The sequence below is a fragment of the Sprattus sprattus genome, assembly GCF_963457725.1.
Source record: "Sprattus sprattus genome assembly, chromosome: 16".
NCBI lineage: Eukaryota > Metazoa > Chordata > Actinopteri > Clupeiformes > Clupeidae > Sprattus > Sprattus sprattus.
Window position 1 is genome coordinate 8,836,638 of NC_137914.1, and position 26,170 is coordinate 8,862,807.

Here is a 26,170-nt window from a genome sequence, read left to right on the forward strand (position 1 = left end):
ATCACAAGAGTGCATGGTAATGAAAACGTGCTGGTGTGTGCACGGGGGCGTCACGTGTACTTTGTGTGTGTGTGTGCAGGCACGTGCATACACAGGCAAGTTTTTGGGTCAGCAATGTAGTGTGGGGATGTGACTTCTGATGTACAAGATATCTGGAAAGCTCTGTGTGTCTGTGTGTGTGTGTGTGTGTCTGTGTGTGTGTGTGTGTGTGTGTGTGTGTAAATGCCTTTGTATACCTCAGTGTGCAGCCTTGTGTAGGGATATGACGGGTGTATGAAGGTTACTGGACACGGTGTGTGCCCTTAGTAAACTGCATAGCACAGGTTTATTATAAGAGGTGATATGGAACAGTATTAAATGGCGTGTGTGAGAGTCACAGATCCTAATGTGAGCGTTGAAGCGACTCTCCCCTGTGAAGGTACTGACTGTGAACTCAACACCCGGCAGGCAGGTATGCAATACTTAATCACTTTGAGATTCATACACTAGTCTATGACAGCAGGGAAAGTTAGCCTGCCTGCTATGTGCCAACGACACAGTCTCACCCTCTGTACTGAAAAATCCAGCAGCTGATGGAAACGTTTACATTCGCGGTCGAGACCCAGTTGCAGACACTTCCCATCAAGTCCAACCATGTTTTTTTTACTGCATAGTAAATAGAAGGACAGAATCTTTGGCTCGTATTAAGAATGGCTGTCCCATGTTCACAGGCTCGTATATAGCCCGTTCCGATCATATTGCCAACATAGCCCGTGAAACAATTGTGCAAAGTTAATGAATCATGTTTATAGCAATTACAGAAACAAACCCCGTGCCAAATGAACTGGTTTTCTTCTGTCAGTCAAAACTCAAACAGTTCAATTCATGCTCTTACAGATTCATCCAATACTCCTGATACGGCCATGGCAAATTATGTCAAAATCTGTTATAAACTGACACAGGCTGCTTCTTTGATGCCTACACTGACAACTTCACTTCACTTCACTTCACTTCACTTCACTTCACTTCACTTCACTTCACTTCACTTCACTTCACTTCACTTCACTTCACTTCACTTCACTTCACTTCACTTCACTTCACTTCACTTCACTTCACTTCACTTCACTTCACTTCACTTCACTTCACTTCACTTCACTTCACTTCACTTCACTTCACTTCACTTCACTTCACTTCACTTCACTTCACTTCAAATGCTTTACTGACAAACTGTTAAAATACTAGCCTTCACTGAATTTCAGAGTGTAGCTCTAACCGTAAACTGATTGTTCTGATTTAGGGTAGCCTGGGGCATGTTCATAGGCCCAGGGTTCAGGGTTTGCAAATGGTGGGACTCAAAGCAACTTGTTATTGCTCTACATCAGCACTCACTGGCAGCCCTGCTGTCTGGAGAAGACAATGTTCCCTTTCCCCGTCATAGGCATGCACTCTTCCTCTGCACCACGTGGCAGTCTTGTGTAACATAGCTGGCTCATAACACTGTCTGGGTACTGCTGGGTACTTAATCACTATTTGCTGATCCAAATAAAATGATCAAGTGTTGTGTGTCTCAGGGAGTAGAATAGCATGAGGATGCTGACAGGTCATTAGAGAGTCATTAGGTCAGGAGACAGTGTGAGAATGTGTGAGAGTGTGTGTGTTTGTGAGTGTGTGTGAGAGAGTGTGAGTGTGAGAGAGTGTGTGTTTGAGAGTGTGTGTGTTTGTGAGTGTGTGTGAGAGAGTGCGAGTGTGAGAGAGTGCGAGTGTGAGAGAGTGCGAGTGTGAGAGAGTGCGAGTGTGAGAGAGTGCGAGTGTGAGAGAGTGTGAGTGTGAGAGAGTGTGTGAGAGTGTGTGTGTGAGAGTGTGTGTGAGAGAGTGTGAGTGAGTGTGAGAGAGTGTGTGTGTGTGTGTGAAAGAGTGTGAGTGTGAGAGTGTGAGTGTGAGAGAGTGAGAGTGTGAGGCTATGTGCACACGAAGTCTAGTTTGTCTTCGTCCGCAACGTGCAGAATACCGATAGCCCTATCATAAATACGAACACTCTCTATCCGCACACGGTTTCCGCAACGATCGAAGTCTTGGGTAGAAAGTGAGTAGATTTGAATCGGTACGGGGGCTGGTGTTCGTCTGCACGGTTTCACGCAACCTGATGACGTCATTGCCCCACGTGATCGTTTTGCGATCTCCAACCAGGATATATATAGCTTGTTCTCCCTCAAAATCTCACTCGTGGTGGGCCTCGAATTCACTAACATTAACCCAGCCTTCTGATTTTTGATTAGCCTCCTATCTTGGTATTATTCTTCTTATTCAGACGTAACATAACTTTCATGACCACAAATATAAATTGGCCAGCGATTTAATTTGCTTTTTTATTCATAAATGTATGTAAAATGGTCGCAGCAAAGGCTCATGGGAAATGGGATGACAGACATGTCATGTTGTACTGTTCCAAACTCTTTATTATCAATAGAAAAAATAATTATTTTTCTCATATCCTTTAGTCTGACCACTGATTTTATTAACCATCATAATGTAATGTTGTTAATTGGAGCTTGAATGTTTTGTGTAATGTGTTTATCCTCGTGCTGTATAGTCTCTAGGTTTTTCACGTTTTTTCAGTTGTGTAAATAAAGCGCTAAAGCGCCACCCACAAATGTGAGGTATGTACTACAGCCTTTTAAACACAATCTGGTGGCTCCGTTTTTACGCAAATCTCTCGTTGCCAGCCTCCGTATTTACGAAATTAAAAGATTCGATTGGTGTGAAAAGTAAATCCGATTCGGAGGCCCTAGACTTCGTGTGCATATGACCTGAGAGTAAGAGTGAGAGTGTGAGAGAGTGTGAGAGTGTGTGAGTGTGAGAGTGTCTGTGTGTAAGGGTGTGTGTAAGGGTGTGTGTGTGTGCGTGCGTGTGCGTGCGCGTGTGTGTGTGTGTACCTTGGTGAGCAGCGTAGTGTGGGGATGTGACAGGTGATGTGGAAGACCTTGGGACAGCGGTCGCAGCAGAGCAGCTCTCCCCCGTTCTGACACACAGCACACCAGTCCTCATTCGGATCATCTTCTTTATTCCCATCCACGGCCCCGCCCGCGCTCTGACTGCTCGCTCCGCCATTGGCCTGCGGCGCCGTCACTGACCCCGCTGCTGGATTAGCTGCGTTGCCATTGGTCAGAGGTGCGGGAGGGGGCGGCGGAGGGGGAGGGGGAGGGCCTGTGGGAGCTTGAGATGACGATGAGGAGGAGGTAGAAGAGGTGGCGACGCTCCTGTTGGATTGGCTGCAGCCGCTGGTGTTGTCCTGGGGTTCCGTCTTGACGATGCCGCCGAGCGACTTGAGGATGTCCTGAACGGAGCCTGACGACACGTTACCGAGGACGGGCAGAGGGGGGGTGGCATTGCTGCTCTCTGGGCTGCTCATCTGGACAGAGTAAAGAGGGAGGGGGGGGGGGGTTAGGGTTAGATCAGAAAAGGTGTGCGCGTGTGTGTGTGTGTGTGTGTGTGTATACACAACAGTTTATATGCGAAGGGGGTGGGGAGGTGTGTGTGTGTGTGTGTGTGTGTGCAACCAATACAAGCTTGACAAATGCAAGGTTTGTACTGGTAAATGTCCTTGATGTGGATGTGAACTGACCAAGTATGTTACCTGGTATATTAAGAGAGTGCTTATTGTGAGAGTTTCCTATGCATACTCCGCTTAACGTGACCCAATGAGATCAGTCTTGCAGTCTTGCTGATCTAGTAAGTCCATAAGGGGCCCGCATGCTGACGCCGGACAAATATTCTGCCGACTTCGGGTCTGATGTGTGAAAGAGGAAACGGGGGTCTCCGCATGCGTTTGGAGTCATTTAAGCCAAAGGCTGGGTCACATGACATCTGAGACAGGCCTCACAAATAATCTGGGTCTGCAGTCATTAAGTCAGGAGACAGGAAGTGCGACTGAGTGTGTGTGTGTGTGTGTGAAAGTGACTGTGTGAGAGTGACTGTGTGTGTGTGTGTGTGTGTGTGTGTGTGCGTGTGGAAGGGTCTGGGTAATGATCTGAGTTGTGTGTGTGTGTGTTAAATGAGCGCTACACAGCCAGCCGCTGCATCAAACGTGTGCAACTCTGCCCTTTGCGTCAACATGGCGCTGTAATGATCATAGTCAGAGGGAGAGGCAGACAGGATTCAGGCTGTCGGTTGGTTTGAGCGCATACATTTATATGGGAGAGCGCGTGTGTGTCAGAGCCATCCCATTACTAATATAGTCAGGGAATCTTAAACCCTTAAAACAAAATCAACTCATGGAGATAAATAGCACAATCAGAAGGTGCACATTTTCTGTTGTAGGAAATCAGCCTTTCCCCTTCAGCAATGAGTTCTAGAATAACATAAACGTATATCAAAGATGTAGTGATTAACTGTATTATCACTGCAACGCTATTAGTCATTATGAGTCATTAGAGCACTAGACAGGCCTTGAATTACATGTAATGATTCACAAGAGAGACTAATTGCAATGATTTTCCGTAAATCACATAATTCAATTAAATACTATTTGTTTGAATGTAATGACAGCCTTGGTGTAGTACACATGAGTGTACACGTCCATGATTTATTCATGACTGTGTGTGTGCGTGTATGAGCAGGCTTTACCATGCAGGCACTGCGTCGGCCGTCCTTGCCGAGCTCGCTCTTGACGCTGGCTACTGAGTAGGGGCTCTCTTCCTCCACGCCCGGCTCCTGCTTCACCTTCACCAGCTCACCAGCAGGGGGAGCTGCAGTGCCCAACCTGCCAGCAGAGCCAGAGCTTCAGAGACACAAGCAGCAGAGCCACACACCCAGGTGCAAACACACACATGCACACATACACACAAGCACACATACACACAAGCACACATACACACATGCACACATGCACAGAGACGAAGGTAGGCATGATGACGGATGCATGCACGGATTCAGACAAACAAACAAACAAACACACAGACAGAAACAAACAATGAAAGAGTGATTCTACCACGGATGGTAACATGTATGCAACAAACTAAATCTCTGTAGCATTAAAAGATTCTTCAATGCCACACCAAGCTCCACTCCTCGACCCTCAGAGAAGGTATTTGCCAAAATAAGACCAAAAGGAGAACTGAACTCAAGCCTTGGGCCAGGATGGCATTGGAGATGAAGTGTGTGATGACAAAACAAGAACAGGAAGTGATGGATCCTTACCTGCCCCGACTTCCTGTGCTGGAGGTACTCGAGGGACGAACCGGAGCGTGGGAGTTAGATAACCCTGTAAGAGGAGAGGGAGAACAGGAGAGGGAAGGAGAGAGAGGGAAAGAGTGAGTGTGGGACAACAGGAGGAGGGAGAGAAAGAAATGTACATTTCTTATCATTTGTCTGAATTAAATGTTTTGAGTGCATATGTGAGTCTGGGAGAGAAAGAGTGTTTGTTTGCCTGTGTGTGTGTGTGTGTGTGTGTGTGTGTGTGTGTGTGTGTGTGTGTGTGTGTGTGTGTGTGTGTGTGTGTGTGTGTGTGTCTGAGAGTGAGAGTGAGAGAGTGAGAGAGAGAGAGAGAGAGAGAGAGCGAGAGAAAAAGAGTGTGTGTGTGCTCTGTTACCTGACGAGCCGGGGGAGTGTATGGAGGGCGCAGGTGAGGTGGTGATGTTCATGTTGAAGGGGTTCATACTTGGGTGTTGGCTGGCGGAGATGTAACGACTCAGGATGTTGTCTAGCATAACAGAGCCCGCATCCTCCAGCTGGCATTAGCAATCAAGAAAGGAGGAGGGAGAGAAGAGGAGAGGAGAGGGGGAAAGAGAAGCAGAGGGAGAGAGGGGGGGGAGGAGAAGATACAGAGGTACACAGAATAGGGGGAGAAAGAGGTGTGAAAGAAAAGTGAGAGAAAGACATTAAATGCATGACTGTTTTCCGTTCAATCCTCTAAGAGAATCTTTGATGATAAAGCCTCATTAAAACTTTTCAGGAAGAAAAACGACATCATTATAATGTCTGACAACAAGCAGCATAGCCCTTTAAGGACCGAGAAGAGACAGAACTTCATTTATAACACATCAGAGAGTTAACGGCATAGAACAACAGCACAGCAGCATATCCCAGAGCCATATGCTCATAGCCCAGCCTGCTCTCTGATTGGCCTCCAGTCAGTCAACACCTACTGTGAGAATTAGGAATCCATCTATGGCGCAGAACACATCAACTCCAAACAACTGGATCAGTGCAGTATGTTACAGAGCTGAGAAATCTGCATCCGGCTCTGGCAATGAGGAGCTACGGAGCTATACCTATGGCGTTAAAGTCTATTACCAAAGTGGCCTATCAGTGCGAATTCCATGACAAGGTCATGGTTCATATAAAGTGGGTAAAATAAGTATTGAACATGTGACCATTTTTCTCAGTAAATATACTGTATTTCCAAAGGTGCTATTGACATGACATTTTCACCAGATGTTGGTACAACACAGGTAATCCAAACATACAAACAAAACCAAAACAAATGAGTTCAGAAATTAAGTTATGTCTAATAATGTAAAATGACAAAGGGAAAAAGTATTGAACGCGCTTACTGATATTTATTTAATACTTTGTACAAAAGCTTTTGTAGGTAATGACAGCTTCAAGATGCTTCTTGGCCCATTCTTTCACACAAACAGTCTTTAAATCTTGAAAGTTACCTGGGCCTCTTCTATGAACTCTGATATTCAGTTCTTTCAATAGATTTTCAATTGGATTCAAGTCAGGTGATTGGCTGGGCCATTCTAGCAGCTTTATTTTCTTTCTCTGAAACCAATTGAGTTTCTTTGGCTGTTCATTGTCTTGCTGAAATGAGAACCTACCCCCCAGGACCAACAGCGCCTGACGGAATCGAACCCAGGACCTTCTTGCTGTGAGGCAGCAGTGCAAGCACCTGAGCCACCTTGTGTGACACCTTGGAAATGAGACACCTTTTTACAGGCCACCAGTTGGGGTGTTGATTTGCACTGACAAGGGGCCCGATTGCTTTCTAATTACTGATAGATTTCAGTTGTTTTCTTGGCTTTCCATGCCTTTCTTCATGTGTTCAATACTTTTTCCCTGTGTTATTTCACATTAATACACATAACTTAATTTCTTAATTTATTTGTTTTGGTTTCTCACCTTTGGAAATACATTTACTGAGAAAAAAAAAGGTGCAGCCGGGTGAGGAAGCCTACCTGTATGGGCGGGATGTCGGGCAGGCACGGCAGATTCTCAGGGTTGGTAACGGAGGGTATGAGCTCGATGGCCCCAATGATGGGGCTGGCGGGTCCGCGATATGTGTGGGCATTGGCCATGCTGGCGCTCGTGGGGCTGGTAGGGCTGGTAGCGCTCACGTTGTGCAGTGACGCCACAGGAAATGGACCAGCATGCCCTGGGTTGGAATGCTACAGCAACAGAACAAGGTCAAAGGTCAAAGGAGATGGATAAATATGATGACGTGGTTATCAGTAGTCAGGATTCCCACCCATTTTATTTGACAACATTTCAAAGCTTTTCATTGACTTTTCAATGACCCTTAATGAAATTTACATGACTTCGCAACCTGCACAAAATTGTGTCCATTCCATTACATAACTGAGTTAAACAACAACCTTTTCAATTCGATTTCTAATAAGCTGGCTATGCTATGTTATGTTATGCTATGCAAATTCAAGTGAAAACGGTATCACGAGGCAGAAATTCGCACAACGAAATATAATTCATAGAACAGTAAAATAACATAGTACATTTTATTGGACCTACAGTGTTTCCTCTAGGATCGTTTTCCAGCAGTGGTGCTCTGTGCATGAGCCACATAAGACCACAACCCTCAGTGCTTTTCTTTAGCAGAACATTTTTTACTTTAATAGTAGTGGTTATATTATCAAGGCATATTATGTTTACTAATTACATAAATATATGACCCTATATTTCTTCTCATTTAGTTATTAAAAATAGTTAATAGGCTAAACCTACAGCTAAAATCATCTTTGATACATTTGTGTAGTCAGTACTATGCACTGAGTTTTTTTTCTTCTTTCTTTTAAATTCAGTTCAAAGGAGAGCTGCTGTCCAGCGACACAGGCCTACACTGACTAATGGTGCACTACCACTCCTGAAAAATAAATCTGCTGGTTTAAGTTATGTTTTCATGCTGGGATTTGACGTAAAAGGTTTAACTCCCCGCACTCTCTGTTCCCACAATGTTAACTGGGAGTAGGAAAGCGACTGCATGAATCCACAAATTCTACATTAATATATACGTTATCTTCAACGTCCTAAATATCATTACTTCATCCAAACTTTCAAAGCATTTACTGCATTATGTGACTTTCAAGGACTGGAAAATTACATTTTAAAACATTCTTTGACTTTTCGATGGCCGTGGAAACCCTGAGTAATATCTACAATGCCTATCTGATTATCACAAATACATAAGAACAGAGAGTCATTGTGTTCATTTCATCACAAAGACCACACACACCATGACAACTTCTCCTTTTCCCAGACCGAACTTTTCGGCTGAACTGCTAACAACCTCATTTCTATAGAAGGATTTGCCTCTAGAATGGTTGACTTCTACTGTACGAAGTTCCTGCTGTACAATAATCAAGGAACCATTTCATGTGTCAATGAAATAACCATTCTAAAGGTTGGCCACATTGACGCATACGGTTCAGTTCATCGAATATATTCTAAGAGAAAGCCTCCTATAAGCACACAAGTTGATACTGTGATTCTCAGCAAATGAAATGAAAAAAAAAGAGCTACACATTGCTTGATGCATGCAAACTGAACGGAGGCTAGGGTGCATCAAATTACGATGCAAAAATGAAATATTAACATATCAAACCGTCTGGGGATGCATTTTGAGCACCCAGACAGATCAATATGCTGGAACTGTGTTTTTTGATGCATGCAAACTGAACGGAGGCCTATTGGAGGGCTGTGTGACTGACCTGTTCTTGAAGCTGGGGCTGCATCATGGGGTAGGGCTACACATTGCTTGATGCATGCAAACTGAACGGAGGCCTATTGGAGGGCTGTGTGACTGACCTGTCTCTGGAGCTGGGGCTGCATCATGGGGTACTGCTGCCCGCTGAGGCGAGGCTGGGCACTGGACGTTCGCACCTGACCAGGGGGCATCCGCAGGGCATGGGGTGGGTACATGTGTTGTGGGCCGCCGTTCACGTCCCCCCGCTGCATGCTGATGAGCCTGGGGGGCTGATGGTTTAACAGGAGGAATACTTAGTGAACTGCCATCAGTCTAATGTCTGTATTTCATAATCAGGTTTGGGGCTAGAGCAGGTTTTATCTAGCCTGGGTGCCATCCGTTTGTACGCGTTCCACTGATTGCTGCCAAACGATTGTTCAGCGAGATCAGTGGAACGCGTACAAACGGATGGCACCCAGGCTAGGTTTTATCTCCTCATTCACTGAAATTGTTCCCACAGACAAAGAGGTGCAATGCTTCAGCTCCCCAATGACGAGGCATCATTGTGCAAGTCGGCGCTGATCTTCATTAGAAATTCTTCTACCGAGATACCATCTGGCCTACATCTGCATTGTCATGCTACATCAGAACCGCAGTATTTGCAACATATAAACCCCCCCCCCCCCCCAGAGTCCCCCCCCCCCCTAGCCTGGTGACACCAGCCTACGTATTTCCGCCTGAATTGATTTCAAGCTCATACTCAGTCTGGCCCAGCCCCATTGACAATCGTTTCCAGAACTCAAAATTTTGCCGGACCAATCAGCGAACAGTTCAGAGCTGTGACGCAAAACTCGCCTTGCCGAGTTGCATGTAGTCCAGCCGAGTTTGTAGCTTAACAGTATAGCAAAAATGGCTACGGAGGAAGAGACACGAAAAGCTATCGGAGAAGTTGTCTCAACTCTCGAGAACATCAGACAATTAAAAGGAGAACAAGAGGATTGTCTTGTAAGTTTTATGATGAGAAAGGACGTCGTAGCTCTTCTCCCAACTGGCTTTGGGAAGAGTTTAATCTACCGAATGCTTACTAAACGTTGCTGATTGGTTAAGGGAACTCCAATGATTTGGAATGTGATGAGTCACAGTCTGGTAACGGCCAGGCTACCCCCCCCCCCCCCCCCCCCCCCCCACTGATGGATGACGTTCGTTGATGGCACACCCAGTTGGTACTAATTCACAGAGCAGATTGTCCCACTGGGTCCAAAAGGGCAGCTCAATACTCTGCTGCTTCTTCCCCGTCTGTAATGAGCCCTATTCCACCCCCCTCCACCTAACCACAGCTCAAAGCAGCCACTCCCCTTAGCTAAAGTAATAGTTCCAACTGCACTGCCTGACCATGACCTGACCACTAAAACGGCAGACTCCCTGACCCCTTAAGTTAGCCACTTGTAAATCACTCCAGCTAACTAAACTCAATCAACCCACTTGCTCCAATAGTCCAAACTAAACATTGCTTATGCAGTCTACCCCCACCCCCACCTCTCTCCTTGTGAAGGCAGCCACACGAAAAGACTCAAGCTACCCACTCCCTGGTTCACTGCAAGTCAGAAAACAACCTCAGTTTGAGCCTGATCACTCAGGACAGGGCTGCCTTCTGGTACACCACCACGGGAAAGGACCAAGGGCAGCAACCACAATGTTCACCTACAACCTGATCGCCATTTAAGTTAGCCATCACAATGCCCGTCTCACATCTAGGTCTCATCACCCAAAAGACTAGGTCAAAGCCCCAGCACAACGGCAAACATACCTGCTGCTGGACCAACCCAGGCCCTGCTTGCCTGGGCATCTGGGACATCTGCGAGGCTATGCGCATCTGCTGCTGTATCTGCTGCTGGTGCTGCTGCTGTAACTGCTGATGCTGTTGCTGCTGTTGTTGTTGTTGGTGTTGTTGTTGCTGTTGTTGTTGGTGTTGTTGTTGTTGGTTCAGCTGTTGTTGTTGCTGTTGTTGGTTCAGCTGTTGTTGTTGGTTCAGCTGCTGTTGTTGGTTAAGCTGTTGTTGTTGTTGTTGGTTCAGCTGTTGTTGTTGTTGTTGCTGTTGTTGTTGCTGTTGAAGCTGTCGCTGTTGCTGTTCCTGCTGCTGTGGATGGTGGTGCTGGTGGTGATGCTGGTGATGCTGCTGCTGCTTCTGGGCCAGGACAGCTGCCTGCTGCATGTGCTGCAGCCGTAGCTGGGCCAGGTTGATCTGGCCCGGGTGCTTCCCGTGGTGGTTGTGACCCGGGGGCATCTGGGTCATCATGTTGGGCGGGTGAGCGGACGGAGGCACCTTCTCGATCACCAGGTTACCTGAAGAGTAGGTCAGAGATGAATTGGTGAGGGCAAACATTCGAGACAAGGCAGCTACTCAGGTGAACACTTCACTCACACACCAACACCAATAACAGTCTTAAAGTGACCAATAAACTGACCTACTCCACAAACACCTTATCTGACAATTTCCATAGATCTGACAATTGTACAGAGAAAATAATATCAACAAAATAACTGTGTACAGACAACCCCAGAGAAAAAAAAGAGATACAATTCAACTTGATTAACATGAATACAATCTAATGAAATTGAGTCCAACAATCTGCCTTAAACCACTCCTTAACCAGCCCCTTTGAGCGTAGCAAGCTGAATCATCTGCTGAAAGAGTGTGTCTGGAAGCTGGGCTGGCCAGAACAGAGCTGAGAGTGAAGATTAAGGCAGGCCGCAGCAGTCCACTCATCATAAACATACTTCTTCCCATTCACTACCAAATCTGCTAGGAGCTTTAAGGGCACAAGATTTACAGTTTATAGGGCATCAGAAAAGCTTAGGAGTATTTGAATATATTTGCCTAACAAATATTACTCTCAAGGTCTTATCAGTTCATATCATCACCACTAAGGGTTGTCATCATTTGTCAACATTAAGGAATTAAAACCTTTGTGGTAAATTTGGGCGAAGACAGCAAGAGAAATAGGACTTGAGATAGGACTTTTGTACCATCTTTGAATAATAATTAAATGAAATGCTAAAAAGGACAAGGTAAATATTATATATCATCCCTATAAACCACACAAAACACATTAAATGTAGCCAGTGCAATCAGCCAAGCTGTATCTGGGGACATCAGGCAGTTCAACAGAAAGCCGTATGAAAATTGGGTTATCTATGGTTAACCACATGTCGGTTACCCATTCCAGGCAATGACCAGAATAAGAGATGCAACTAAATTAAATGAAAGCTGAAATGACGTGGCTTTATACATGCTGTACACATTAATCCACTATCTTCCTGGAAGTAAGTGAGGATGTGTGAGGGTGCACTGACCAAGGTTGACCACATTCTTGGCCCAGAAGGTGGGGTCACAGAAGAAACGCACGGCGCCGTTGGCATGAGGCGCTGGGTCGAGACGGGCCTTCAGAATGTACCGCAACTGGTAGGTGATCTAGAATAGACAAAACAGACCACAACATCCAGGTGTGCAAGTGTTAATGTTGGGACTTTCTCAGTGAAGCACTGGCACGCTGTGAATCTTTTTTTATTAGTAAATAAACTAATAAACAGACGATCCTGTGCTGTAGCCCTAATAGAGCAAAGGTCTTTGCCCTTAACTATTTTCAGATAATTTATAGTTTTTGTGCCAACATTGACTTCAATCCATTGAGATTGCCCTGCCCACTGAGTCCACACCGGCCGTGTGTGTGAGTCTTACCAGCCTCTTGCTGTAGAGCAGCGCAGTGCTGCTGCCGTTGGTGAGCGCCCAGTGGGTGAAGTTGAGCACGTGCAGGATCTGCTGGCCCAGACTGTTGATGTCCTTCTGCTGGCTGAGCAGACGCACACTGCGCTCCTTCGTCACACTCTGGGAGACAGAGAGGGGGAGACAGAGAGAGAGAAAGAGAAAGAGAGGGAAAGAGAAAATAGGAGAAAGTAAGACAGACAGTCAGAAAGATGGAAAGTAGAAGAAAGTAAGAAAGAAGAGAGACGCACAGATGGAGAATGTCTAGTCAGCAACATAATTTGCCAGAAGACAAAAGATCAAAGCAGGGCCTGGAGGAATGCCTGGTAACCAGTTAGTAGGAAAGAGAACGCCTCTGCAGACTACTACATTTTTAAACTGGGACGGTTGTGGTTTGTGAGGAGGTTTGTGGCATTAATCTTTATCAGGGTCTCTGAAGTATATGCAGGTCGATGCGTTCATGAAACTCTAACCACCTAAATAATTCCTTGTAATTCACTTTGGAAATGTTTATGATTTTTTCATCAAAAGGGGGTTTTTAATAAATATTTTAATATGAAATACTGTCTAGAGGCAGGACGCCCCAGCTAAACAAATAGCACTTTTACGTCAGAGCACAGCCTGCTGAGAGTGCTTCAACACAAACATTTCACAATTTTGCACATTAAGGCAATGACACATACTCTTGTGTTTTATTTCACTGGCAACTTTATCAGAAAATCGATCCCCTTCCAGCCATCACCTATTAATCTGCCTTTAAAAAAAGATGTAATCTATCCACAACAAACAAAAAAAAGATGGAGTAAATCTTGAAGAGTTGCACACTGCTGAAACATTGCCCGCTCCAGCCGACATACCTCCAGCTGCTGGAGAAGTGATTTTCCCTTCTTGTTAATCTCATTGATGAGTGTGAACACAGCAATCTTGATCTCATGTTCCACCTTCTTGTGCGTCTCGGTAACCTCTTTAAGTCTGAGTAGAGAGAGAGAGAGAGAGAAAGGAAAGATCAGATTGCCAGTACACCACAGTGAGGAAAACACATGAAAACACAAAATGAAACTGCCACAGGGCATCAGGCAATTGTTGCTAGGCACCACCATTCTATATCAGCTGCAATCCACAATAGAATAGAATTGAACAGAATAGCAATACATCACTCAATATCAAACATCCCTTGTTGATATGGCAAATGTGTACTATTGTAATGTGAGCGATTCTCCCTGCACCATTTTGCTGTGTAATTAAGTGCAGTAATATACAGACACAGAAAATAATCCCATACCTGCTTTGCACCTGAGTGGCTGAAAAATGGACATAGCTCCTCTTCTCCTGGAGCTTCGCCATAAAGGTCTCAATGATGCCCTTCTGGTTCTGAAAAGCCTCATCTAAGAACTGGTACCTGCCAAATGGTAGAGCCAAAACAAATCAAATGTAGCTGCAGCAGTGGTACAGTAGACAGTGTGACCTGTCAAGCTCAAAGCGGGGCAAAATGTGGGGACAGGAAACAAAACTGGGATCTCTCTGGTCATCATTTGGCCACGCTGGCTGTTGTGGAGTCAACAGCTAAATTGATACTTCAAAGAGGTCAACCACGCTGAGGTATTTTTTTACAGGGCAGATATGGTAAACCAAAACTGCTGTTCCATAACCAACCACAAACGCGCATTAATCGCGTATGCACATGTCTTTTCATATAACTAGCTTTGGCTAAAATGGGACTGTCAATGTGACCATTATTTTAGTACCAGCAGTGTTCTATGGGCTGAACCACTTGGTTGTGTATTACAAATGAACATTTTATGATTGTCGATTGACCTAAGTTCTATGTGTTCTAACAGCAAACCTGCAGTCTTTGTGTTCTAGAAGCCTCGGTGGAGTACTGTCGAGTGCTCTTTGTGTTCTAGAAGCTTCTGTGCAGTACCAACCTGTGCTCTTTGTGCTCTAGAAGCTTCTGTGCAGTACCAACCTGTGCTCTTTGTGCTCTAGTAGCTGACAGTCTCGGCAGGTTAGTGTGTCGCACGTCTCGCAGAAGAGCTTCAGGGCCTCCTGCTTGTGCACGGGACAGAAGACAGGTCGCTGCCCCGACGCCCCCACTGCCTCTGTGAGCCAGGGAAATGAAAGAGACAAGAAGTGGGGGGGGTATGAGTGTGAGGGTGAGATTGGAGGTGTGACAGGAGGAGAGAAAAGAAGGTGAGAGACAGGGTGAGATGGGGTGAGGAGGGGAGTGTGAGAAGAGAGGGAGTGTGAGAAGAGAGGGAGAGAAAGCAGGTTGGACAATGTGAGAAAAAAAGTGGAATACATGATATATAATAATAAAGATAGAAATATATATATATAGAGAAAAGATACACACACAGATGAAAATCTTTATATTCATATACACACACACACAGCAACGTGATTCTGCCAGCAGTGAAATAGACGTCACACATGAGCAGTCCCACCAAGCAGCACACATCCACTCCTGCTCAGGCCCACATACTGGAAAGCTTTCAGCTGGACACCGGGAGGGCTTGGTGCGCCAGCTTTCAACAATGCAATCGGGGGAGGGGCTATGGTTCCCACTACCAACCTGGCCTAGTCAAATACAACTGGCCCAATCAACCGCAATCTTGTGCTCAATGCAATCAAGCTCAATCAATCTCAACAGCGGCGGGGGGGGGGGAAGGACCACATAAGTATATATACACAAGTTCAGGTTTATGAACACTGTAGCAGAAAGACAGACTGACTGCATCTGAACGGGCTCTACAGTTGCTATGGCAACAAGCACTGGGGTCCACAGCTGAAGTGCGAAGACAGACTAGCACCATCAGCACCACCATCTCGCTAAAAATCAAAGACTATTGATCAGAGCAACCAAGTTCATCATCGCTCGGTTTTGACATGTCTACAAAGGCACATACTGATAACAGAAAAATCTATATCAATGTTTCATGACCTCATTCACTCACACATGCGTGTTTTGTAAGCATCTTACCATTGGACAGGTCTTCTTTTTTGCGTATCTTGTGGTCCTTGGTGAACTTGACCCTCTGGTGTGCTTCGACGCAGGTATTGCACAGCCACTCTCCACATTCTACGCAGAAGCCCAACGCAGTGGCATTGTCCTCACAACTCGTGCACACCTACACAAATACAGGCAAAAAAAAACACATTTAAAAAAAAAAAAAAAACTCACTGCAAAACATGAAAACCCCAGGTGCATCCCTTGCATCCCTTCACCTCAATGCACTGTGGCGCTTCACTGAGGCACAGACATTTATTATGACCTGGTGCTCTAACATTACTAGATACATTTAACACATTACTGTGGTCCAACCGCTGAGACAGGACTGGTGACCTAACCACCAAAACAACACTATTTTCCATAGTTGTACAGTCCAACAGTTAGGATTGCATCTGCACCAAAACACACTGCTTTGCTGGGTTGTACACTCCAACAGTTTTGATTAGATCTGCTGTTATATGTATTCTGTGCAAAGTAATGTATTCAGGAGCATGGATGTTTTTTGCAAGTCCAGGGCTGTAGAGCATCACAGTTTTGCCTGCATCACTGCTGCTTTCCAAAAAACATCCCTCACATACATCCCAATGCTACGGAAGACGGGCAGAGCTACACCACTGGCCTGGCATTTTGAAGGTTTTCAAGGCTCAACGTTTGGTAGAACTGGAGAATCCTGAGGTTCTTTAGGAGGTTTAATAACAATTGTTCGCTATTGTAAGATAGATAAACATAAAAGAAGGAAAATATCTGTTAACAAGTGGCTATTTGATAGTAACAGAGACAGGCAAGACAAGCATAATCAAGATTTGACGTTGCAGAATTCAATTCAACTTCCGGTAAAAACAAAATTATGCTAACCGAAACTTAGTGATGGACCGAGTCGGTATCAGCGCCGATATTCACATTATTAAATGGTTTGGGTTTGGGTGAGATTTCACCAATCCACATCTGATACATTTACTTAGTCATTATAAAATTGTAACTACAGTATAATGTAAATCTTCATGTAGAGCCTAAATTTAACAAACCTAAAATACTGCTAATGTGTGACTAGGGTGCGCTGACCTCTACTGCAGCCCACCGGCTAGTGTTTTAATGAGGGAGTTTAGAGCTTCTCTGGCAGTGAGAACATGAACTAGGGAATGAAGCAGATGAAAACGGTCTGCTAGTTAGCTAATAACAGACATGTCTGTGAGCTCCACTGCGTCTGGCCTCCTGATGGTGCTATGAAGTTATAAAGTCTGTCAAACTCACTGCCACTGCCTCGTGTCCTATTTGTTTGGGGTCAACAATAATAATAATAATAATAATATTCAAGAAAAAAAGCTGTGGTATGACTGGTATATTGCCCAGATAACTACCAGGGAAATGAGCAAATGCCTATTCTGCTGTTACTCCATGTTAAATTACAAAGCAATGCACAGAAATATGCACTAGTCAAACACAGGACCTTCTTTCTGTATTGACTTTCTTGCTCCCGCCACAAACACATCTGACCGATAAGCAGAGTAAAATTTCTCACGTGGTTTGAAGTGATGCATTTCACGTTAAGTGAAGGTTTCTGAAGCAAAGGAGCTGAGCCTGTTTAAGTAATGTAGGAAAGTTTCCCAAACTGGGTGAAGCATTGACTACAAGCTCAACAACTGATGCGGACCAGAGCAAACTAACTTCATATGGATTTCTGAGGTGTGATTTCATTACGAATGCTTACAGTCACACTAAAATCAAGGTTCTCACATACTTTCCCAATATGTCACAGCTATAAAATTAAATGATTACATTAGGATATAACTTGAGTCTTCTAAGTCAGCCAAAGCCAAACAGCTTCAAGAGCTGTAAGGAACTTCAGACGATTCTGTTAGAAATGTGTGTTTTGACAGAACCTATGAAAATGGAGAGAAGATAGGCAAAATTCTCGCACACCAAATACGCCAAAAAGCTGCCGCTCAGTCTATATCTCAAATAACAGATGAGTCTGGAACCAAACATATTAACCACTCTAAAATTAACCAGGTATTTCATCAGTTTTACTCAAAACTATACACTTCAGTCACAAAAAGACGAATGCCTGTTCAAGTCCTTTTTTGATAATTTAAAAATCCCCTCTGTAGGTGACCTAATGGCCTCTGAATTGGAAAAAATATTCACAGAGGAAGAATTTCACTTTGCTGTTAAATCTATTCAAAATAGAAATGCGTGTTTTGATCAGATAATCTAATTACAATATCTGCATCGGCCAAATGGTGTATTTATCATGGTAGCAAAAGGAGGGTTCACACCTTGATGTCGCCTTGCCACCTGGAGTTAGGAGGCAGATGGAATTGTGAAAGACTATAGAATGGAAGCAGGAGAAGAACCATTGGTTCTCTGTTCACCAGAAGTTAATCGTCATAAAAACATGCATTTGAATCGTTCAGTACAAACAAAACAATTTAGCAGAAACAGCCTATATACAGATCACCAAAGCATTTGGAAACGGCCATAGCTGCAAACTTTCTCATATTGACCTATAAAAATAAGACGCCTACAAAAGGAAAGTGACAGACAGACAGACAGACAGACAGACAGACAGACAGACAGACAGACAGACAGACACACAGACAGACAGACAGACATTAGCATTTGTTTACCTGCCCTGACTTTTCAACCGAAGTGTTCGAGGCCTCAGATGTATCCTTGACAAAGTAGTTGTCAACGATGTCTGTCTGTTTGTAGTCCTGGTGGCACACTGCACATCGCATCACATTCACTGCAAGCGGGGACAAAAACAAACAAACACTTAATCAACGTAGTGTCTCAGGATGGCTCACCAATATGTTTTGCACAAAAGCATTTTGTACCGCATTACATAAATCATTAGAGGGTTTGAGCATAGCAAATCAGAGGCCTGTATAATAAATCATGTTTTGTCGTACTTCATTTAAAAATTAAACAATTAACAAAAAGGACTGGTTTTCTACAGAAAGCAACCAACTATAAAAATCTACATCATACATTGGATTATAAACCACCCATTAAAACATTTGATTTTCAATTTATTTATGTATTTTACAACTTACACCATTATGATTCCCAACAGTATCTTAATTGGGTTTATAAACATATAATAACTTCTTAAATCTTAAATTTCACTTACTCCAAGAACTAGTAGCACAGTAGCCTACATGGACATTTTAATAGTACAACATTTTGCAGCGTGCTGTGATATCTTCTGATAACTCATAAACATAAAATATGGCCTAGGTCTGTGTGTGTGCACTGCCTCTGGTAAGCCCAATGAGATACCAGTGGCAATATCCTAATGGGAAAAAGATTGTTGGAGTGCTTGTACAGAGGGTGCAGTGTATATGAATGTGTGCTGTTGTGGTCTTCAAAGAGTTACTGCACTCTTTTGCATTGTAAAGTATAGGATTTGTGACTGTAGGGGAAAGGGTGCTGATAAATAGTCTATTCAGTTTTGAAAGAACATTGGGGAAAAGAAAGAAAAAATAATGAAACACCCCCCCTCCCACAATCACCCTGCCCCACTCACAATCACCATGCCCCACTCACACACCCAACACCCTCACACTTCCACACACACATAATCTCCTTTGACAGACCATCAATTCATCACAGGCTGGCGCCTCACTGGCTGCTGCAGAAACCGGTGCAATCCGGTTTGAGCCAGCTAGCACTGGCTTGGGCTGCTCACAGCCGGTTCCTCTCAGCCCCCAGCTGCACCAGGCATCCTCTGATTGGCCGCGAGAGCAGCTGAAGAGAGGGAGTGTTATGACTGGCCCTGGGCTGTGTGTAAGTGCAGTGCAGTGCAGCTGTCATCCAGTGCTATGGCATGTTAGTCCACACACACTCTCTCATTCACTCTATCTCTTTTTCTCTCTGTCTCGCATGCTCTCTCTCTCCATCTCTTCTCATACATACACGCTATCTAGTTCTCCGTCTCTCACACACTCTCCATCTCTCTCCCGTTATCGTGCACCCAAGCTTTCTCACTCACTCACTTTCACTCTCACACACTCACACACACACACACACACACACACACACACACTCTCTCCCTCTCACACACACACACATTAAGTGCACTGAGCAAGCCCACTCCTAATGAAAAACTTCTGACAGAAAAACCCCTGATGCTCAGTCCTGACTGAGACCACACTCATGAAGCTCAGCCAATCCTGAAGCACTTAACAGAGCACTGCATGTGCCGCAAAATGAGAGCCATTCATTTCCAGCGAACAGTGCAGAGTATACATGAGCTTTTTTTGCCTTGGTGGACCCTGAGACACGAACACAAACGCTGTAGGCTCAGTAGATCATGTAAGGGATAACGGCCGACGAGCTGTCCAGTTCTACGAAGTTAATGGACGCTGCGGGGCAAAGAACACCACGACGCGGAGCGGAGTGGTGTTGGTCCGCAGAAGTCCATTAACTTCGTAGAACTGGACAGCTCGGAGGCCGTTATCCCGCTTATCTCCCGTTTACAACATCCAAAAATGTTTTTATTATTATTATTATTATTATTTAGAATTTCCTTTATCTTTAGGAAATTTAATATGCATAATAACCTGATGAATTCTTGATTTGAAGCCTAGTGCTCCCGTTAGAGAAAGTAGTGCGTTTTTTGAAGAAAAAAAAACCGTTACGTTGGTTGTCAATGGTAACCATTCATGAGCATTGATATGGAACGGCGATTTAACGTTTCTACTGGGACTACGTCCAAGGTGTCCGGTTATACGAACTTAATGTACACCCCATTAGCCAATCAGAAAACAGTATTTCGTTCCAGAGGGAGATAACTACATGCAACTGATGCTACACCTCCAAACCCTGCAGTGGGGGGCAGCCCTGTCAGCAGTCAGAGGAGAGGGTTGCGGTCGCGGACGGTACAACTCTGCCTATGGCTCTGTGGGAGATCCTACAGGCACACCACCACAGCTCAAAATGGTAGTTTGATTCCTTTCTAGTGAAGCGCAAAACTTTCTAATAGCACTTCACATTGATTCCGCCCGTTCTTCCAGGAATTTGTCTGTTCTCTCCCTTGTACGTCGCTTTGGACAAAAGCGTCTGCTAAATGACTAAATGTAAATGTAAATTTGAGCCAGTGGGACGATTTCTTCCCACCTCAGTTTCCATATTTGTAGCTATTAATATAGTTATGTTTATTGTGGTGCCGTCATTTGATTAAAAATGTTTCACTGTGATTAATCTTTTCTTCTTCTTAAGACTGAATCATATGATAAGATATTTTAATGTGAATTACAGAATGTATGTAGAATCAACACAAAGGAAGTATATTTAATTTCAATTCAAGCATCTTTTTAACTATGAACACATAAACCATCAAGGCCATCAAAACTAACAATCAGCTTGAAAGGCATTTTGTTATATTTGTAAAAAGGTGTGAAAGGATTTTGAAACGGAGATTGAGATGCAGCGGAGAAGCAGACAGGGGGGACAGACTTTAGGGAGGGAGATACATCGGAGGGAGTTAGCAACTAGGTCAGCCAGTCGGCAGTTAGAACATGGTGTGCAGCCCATTGGATTAGTTGTACATTGAAGTGCTCAATAAACTTGCAAGCTTGTGAATTCAACAAAGCTTCTTGTCAAGTGTTGTTTGGACACCCCCAGATACTTTAACCATGATATGCACCAAGAGAAAACATAACAAAACCAGGCAGCTCTGTTTATTGCATGTGTTTTTTTTTACACATCATATAATTCAAATTATATAATTAACATGGAGTATGCAGTCAATGAGCAGTGACTTTTCACATGGTAAAACTAGGTACCCTGACCAAAAAACACCTCCTCCATTCAAAGGTTGTATTCGGGAGACAATCAGGAAAAATCCTTCAAGGCAGAAAAGGCATCTGATATTGCAGCATGCTTTTCTCACATACATTTGCAGTCTCACGGTTGAAGGTCAGCTTAAGTTCATGGCCTTCTTACGCAAGATAACTGTGACATAGTAAAGTGCATGGGGATCTCTCTTTTATTTAACAGTATGCAACTCTAGGTACAATGTACCATATTTTTACCTGACTGTGATACAGCCTACTATTCCTATACAATAATACACACTTTCTGTACAAGCATGGATAAAATATATATATTTTTTGTATCAAGAAAATGCTGAAACATAGGCACCTTTTATGTTTTTATGTTTAAAAATCTCTTATAAGGGACCGAATCCAACTCTTAGTTCACACATGGAAGAAGTCAACAGTGACCCTGGTCTTAAAGTTATTCTCATTCTCAGCAGTATGCTATGCTGGGGAAGAAGATAGCCAACTGCCTCACATACGGCGAGAGGACCTCACCACTATCTCCGCTGCCTAGCCTCATTTTGTAAGAGCAACAGAGGTTGGTTTAAAATTCCAAGAGGGCAGAAAGAAGCGTTTCTGCAAATGCATCAAACATTATATTCAGAAATCATTGGTGTTATACTTAATGCCTATCTATGACATTGTCATCTTTCTCAGATTTCACAGCACGAGGTTTGTTTCTGAACAGGTGCTGTGTTTACATATGGACGGGAACCTCAAAATGTTAAAGCATAGGCCTATGTATCCAAACGTCACGTATAACTATATTTGTCCCTTAAAGCCTGCCTATATTTCCTTCATGTTAACACTCATCTTGCTATTATTCTTGCTAAGTATTCCAATTCTAACTTTGCTCAATCTGTGAAAAGGTAAAAACGTACCCTACATTATGCAATATATGATGGAAAGAGGTTTATAAGAACTCAAAAATCAGGGTCAAACTCAAAAATCAAGTGTTTTTTAATTGCAGTTCAAAGGCTCATTATGAAAAAAGAAATCAATAATAGCAGTGCTCAGTGTGGCAAACCCTGGGTCTCCGTGAGATTTATGCCTACGGGGCACAATTTGATTTCTTTTATTTCTGCTTTGCATGTGCTTCATTTCCATGCAAGCGGCCACTCTTACTATCAGTGGAAACAGTTAGCCCTCATTTTACTGGTAGCTGTGACCACAGCTATCTCTGTTCTCTGCAGGTGAAGTCTGAGGAGCAGCCTCCCAAGAAAGACTCTAGTGATATGGGTCTGGCAGTGGGGTTCCAACTGATGTCAAGCACCATATACTTAACTAGAATGCGTTTCGTGAACGAACTGCAAGAGTGTGCTTGCTCTGTTGCGGCCATGACAGAGAGAACAAGTGCCTTGGAATTGGGGCAGGTGTCAGCTGTGCGCGCCTACCACACACACTCTCCCTGCTGGATGAGCATGCACAAATGAGTATGCATGAGTGACTAGCATAAGCGAGTATGCATGAGTGAGTATGCACGAGTGAGTATGCATGAGTGAGTATGCATGAGTGAGTATGCATGAGTGAGTATGCATGAGTGAGTATGCATGAGTGAGTAAACATGAGTGAGTATGCATGAGTGAGTATGCATGAGTCCGTAGACCTATGTTGTGCAAGCTGTTCCTTAAAATTAAAAAGCAGACCAGTTTCTTTCAAAATGAACAAGCCATGTGATGCAGCCTACTATTCTTACACAGTAATATACATTTCCCGAACAAACTTGCATAAAATACTTTTTAGGTCAAGAAAACGCTAAAACATAAGTAAATATGACAAAAACATCCAAGGCAAACTAACCTACCTAATAGCAAAACCTACCCTGCAAAGACCACTAGCAGCCAAATTGGCACTTAAAATAATCTTTCTAACATGTAACTGGTGTCTTTTAGTGGTATTACTGGCAATGTCTAGCTGTGAAGCTTTTCTTAGATTTGAGTTGTGTGTTCCAAACAGAGCAACAGAACTATATGGTTCATAGCCTGGACGGCTAGCATCCTCCACACGACCATATCCCATCAAAATGTTAATTTGTATCAAAAAGAGATGTAAAAAGTGGCAAATAGTTGCATAGTGTTGCTTTATAATCCCTCTCAGAGAGGTGCACTACTAGACAACCATCAAATGCTTAACAGAAAACCACAGGAGCCTCCCTGACAGGAAAACAACTCGGGCTACCACTGGAGTAAAATCATGCATGTTTGCATTTCTACTTTGGGCCCAGTTCCAGTGAGCCTGGAGTCAGTACTGCTCTTCCACTCACCCTACAGCGTTCATCTGAGAGAAGTATCTAAGCATGTAAGCCTCTCACACCTGGAGTCAGTACTGCTCTTCCACTCACCCTACAGCGTTCATCTGAGAGAAGTATCTAAGCATGTAAGCCTCTCACACCTGGAGTCAGTACTGCTCTTCCACTCACCCTACAGCGTTCATCTGAGAGAAGTATCTAAGCATGTAAGCCTCTCACACCTGGAGTCAGTACTGCTCTTCCACTCACCCTACAGCGTTCATCTGAGAGAGAAGTATCTAAGCATGTAGGCCACTCGTTTAATAAAAGCTCTGAATGAGCACATCTGAGAAAGGAAAAGATGTCAAAAAAAGCTTGTCATCTTTTAAATGCACAGAAATGCTATTAGAGGGACAGTGTCTTTTGCTGTCTCTGTGGGCACAACTCGGCAACACACTGTGACACAGGATGCCCTCAATCTCTCTGGTGCGTGCATCATATGAGCTGTAATACTTATTTATTCATCCGAGATATAGCCGTGAGAGCATCGGAATGGGATTTTACATACAGGTCAACCAGGCCTTTACCACCAAGGCAGTTGTAGTTTCATATTATGCACTTACCATTTCATTATTATTAGGTCAAAGTCTGTAAACATCTACCTCTACAACCTTTTCTAGGACATCAGTAGTTTGCAGACAGAAATCATTTACAGCTTTGCTTACTGTCAGAAATGAAAAATAGATATCAGTAATGAGGATTAACTTACAGGTAACGACAACCACCTGAAAATAACGTTTAATATAACCTACCCCATACTTTTCTTGTCAACAAACCCTTCATGAACTTTTGAATGTTTCATAACTCAACAATATGACGGCAGCCATTTCAACTATATATCCCAGGCAGCATTGCAAAGTGTGTGTGTGGGGGGGGGGGGGGGGGGGGTTGTGCTCACAGATGTTGTAATTTGCCAGGGCTTCATAGGCTCCAATTTGATATAACGTAGTTAAAACATAATGATACACGCAATTATTCAAGTGCTTCACTATAACTGCACACTATTGTTGTCTTCTAATTCAATGTTCAGAGTAGACCATGTGAGCAAAGATTATGCTGCAGGAAACTCAATATCTGTAGGCCTATAACATGTTGCATGTAATAAAACTAGATGTCAAGACAGACTGCCATAATCCAATCAAATTTGGTACAGTCTCTCATCTATCCATATTGGAAATGAACTGATCATAAGTCAAATACTGGGGCACATTGGAAGAGTACCTAATGGCACAGTAAGCTTTGGTCAGTAGATCTACTCTAATTAACCATCAGTGACTCCACACCTTAAAGTACCTACGCAGCACGCTGGTAGAATGAGATCTTTTCTCATGAAAAGCAAAAAGTTTAGACATATATTTCTCATAACTATGACATCTAGGTCATAATTCCATTGTTTTTATTTTGTGAATGCAATGCGCATTTGTAGAAAGCTCCACAGTTCTTTTGTGCTTATGATTGCATAGCAAAGTCTGTTGTTGTGGTTGTGGTGAATGGATTCATAACAAGTGTGGTTTCCTTTGAGTGTGGGCAAGAAAAGAATACATGACTCGATGTGAACAGTACAACAACATTAATTGATGGTTCCTGAAGTCAAAAGTTTAACATTCAAGCTACTCACGAAGAATAAGAGCTTACCAGCTGATGCGATAAATATTTAAACAAATATTTCAAGACGACTGACTGTTAATGATTGCATATTTCAAATACCTGGCAGGGCTTGCTAAATCACTAGCCTGACGTCCCAGGACAATCAAGTCTTCCTGTCTGGCTACTAAAATGGAACAACTCCCTGTCCGATGGGCTATCAGAAATGAGCCAGAGTAAAAATCAAATTATCTCCAATATTCGCCTTTTCTGCTCCTGTGACTTCTGCCGATTTGTAGTAAAATATGGTTTGTTGTTAGGAAGTGAACACTTTAATCAGAAAGGTACTCGTTAGGTTTTGTTTGTCTTTTGCCATTCCATTTAACGCAAAGTAGTGCACCAGAAAATCTGAGATCAATACTGTTTTGCGCACATAAAGGACAAACGTGTATACCTCATAACATAAAATGTACACCACAACACAATATGAAGGCTATGCAACAGTTTTTCGAGAGACAAGGTGGAGAGACGTCCAGGGTCTGGTATGTATGTTTGAAAATGTTAATTCTTAGCCAACACAATGCAGCCATATCAGAAACGTCCAAGTTTAACTAGCTAATGTTAGAAAGCTAAAGCTATCATAGGCTAGATTTCACTTAAGAAGCCTAGTCCATGGCAAGTACCCAGCTCAATTAAAGGAAAACTTTGGAATTTTCAACCTGGGCTTTATTTTTTTATCTTTGGGATCCAAACTTTTACCACGGACAATCAACAATCAAAATCTGTCCAGTATTGAGTTAGAAAG

General features: G+C 43.6%; 1 protein-coding gene across 2 annotated transcripts in view; it reads right to left on the reverse strand.

Moving 5' to 3' along the window:
- The window catches only part of trim33 (tripartite motif containing 33), a 33,445-nt gene that overhangs the window by 5,270 nt on the left and 2,005 nt on the right, over positions 1-26,170 (reverse strand). Inside the window, exons 2-15 of one of the 2 annotated variants that reach the window (XM_080854342.1) lie at positions 18,297-18,415; positions 15,640-15,787; positions 14,626-14,758; positions 13,942-14,058; positions 13,517-13,631; positions 12,636-12,782; positions 12,251-12,368; positions 10,704-11,239; positions 9,019-9,186; positions 7,158-7,367; positions 5,567-5,705; positions 5,176-5,239; positions 4,603-4,738; positions 2,913-3,388 (exon numbers count right to left, since the gene is read on the reverse strand). In XM_080854342.1, coding sequence (XP_080710468.1) covers positions 2,913-3,388; positions 4,603-4,738; positions 5,176-5,239; positions 5,567-5,705; positions 7,158-7,367; positions 9,019-9,186; positions 10,704-11,239; positions 12,251-12,368; positions 12,636-12,782; positions 13,517-13,631; positions 13,942-14,058; positions 14,626-14,758; positions 15,640-15,787; positions 18,297-18,415 — 2,626 coding nt within the window. Of the gene's footprint in view, positions 1-2,912; positions 3,389-4,602; positions 4,757-5,175; positions 5,240-5,566; positions 5,706-7,157; positions 7,368-9,018; positions 9,187-10,703; positions 11,240-12,250; positions 12,369-12,635; positions 12,783-13,516; positions 13,632-13,941; positions 14,059-14,625; positions 14,759-15,639; positions 15,788-18,296; positions 18,416-26,170 lie in introns of both variants that reach the window. The other variant, XM_080854341.1, reaches the window with a different exon arrangement.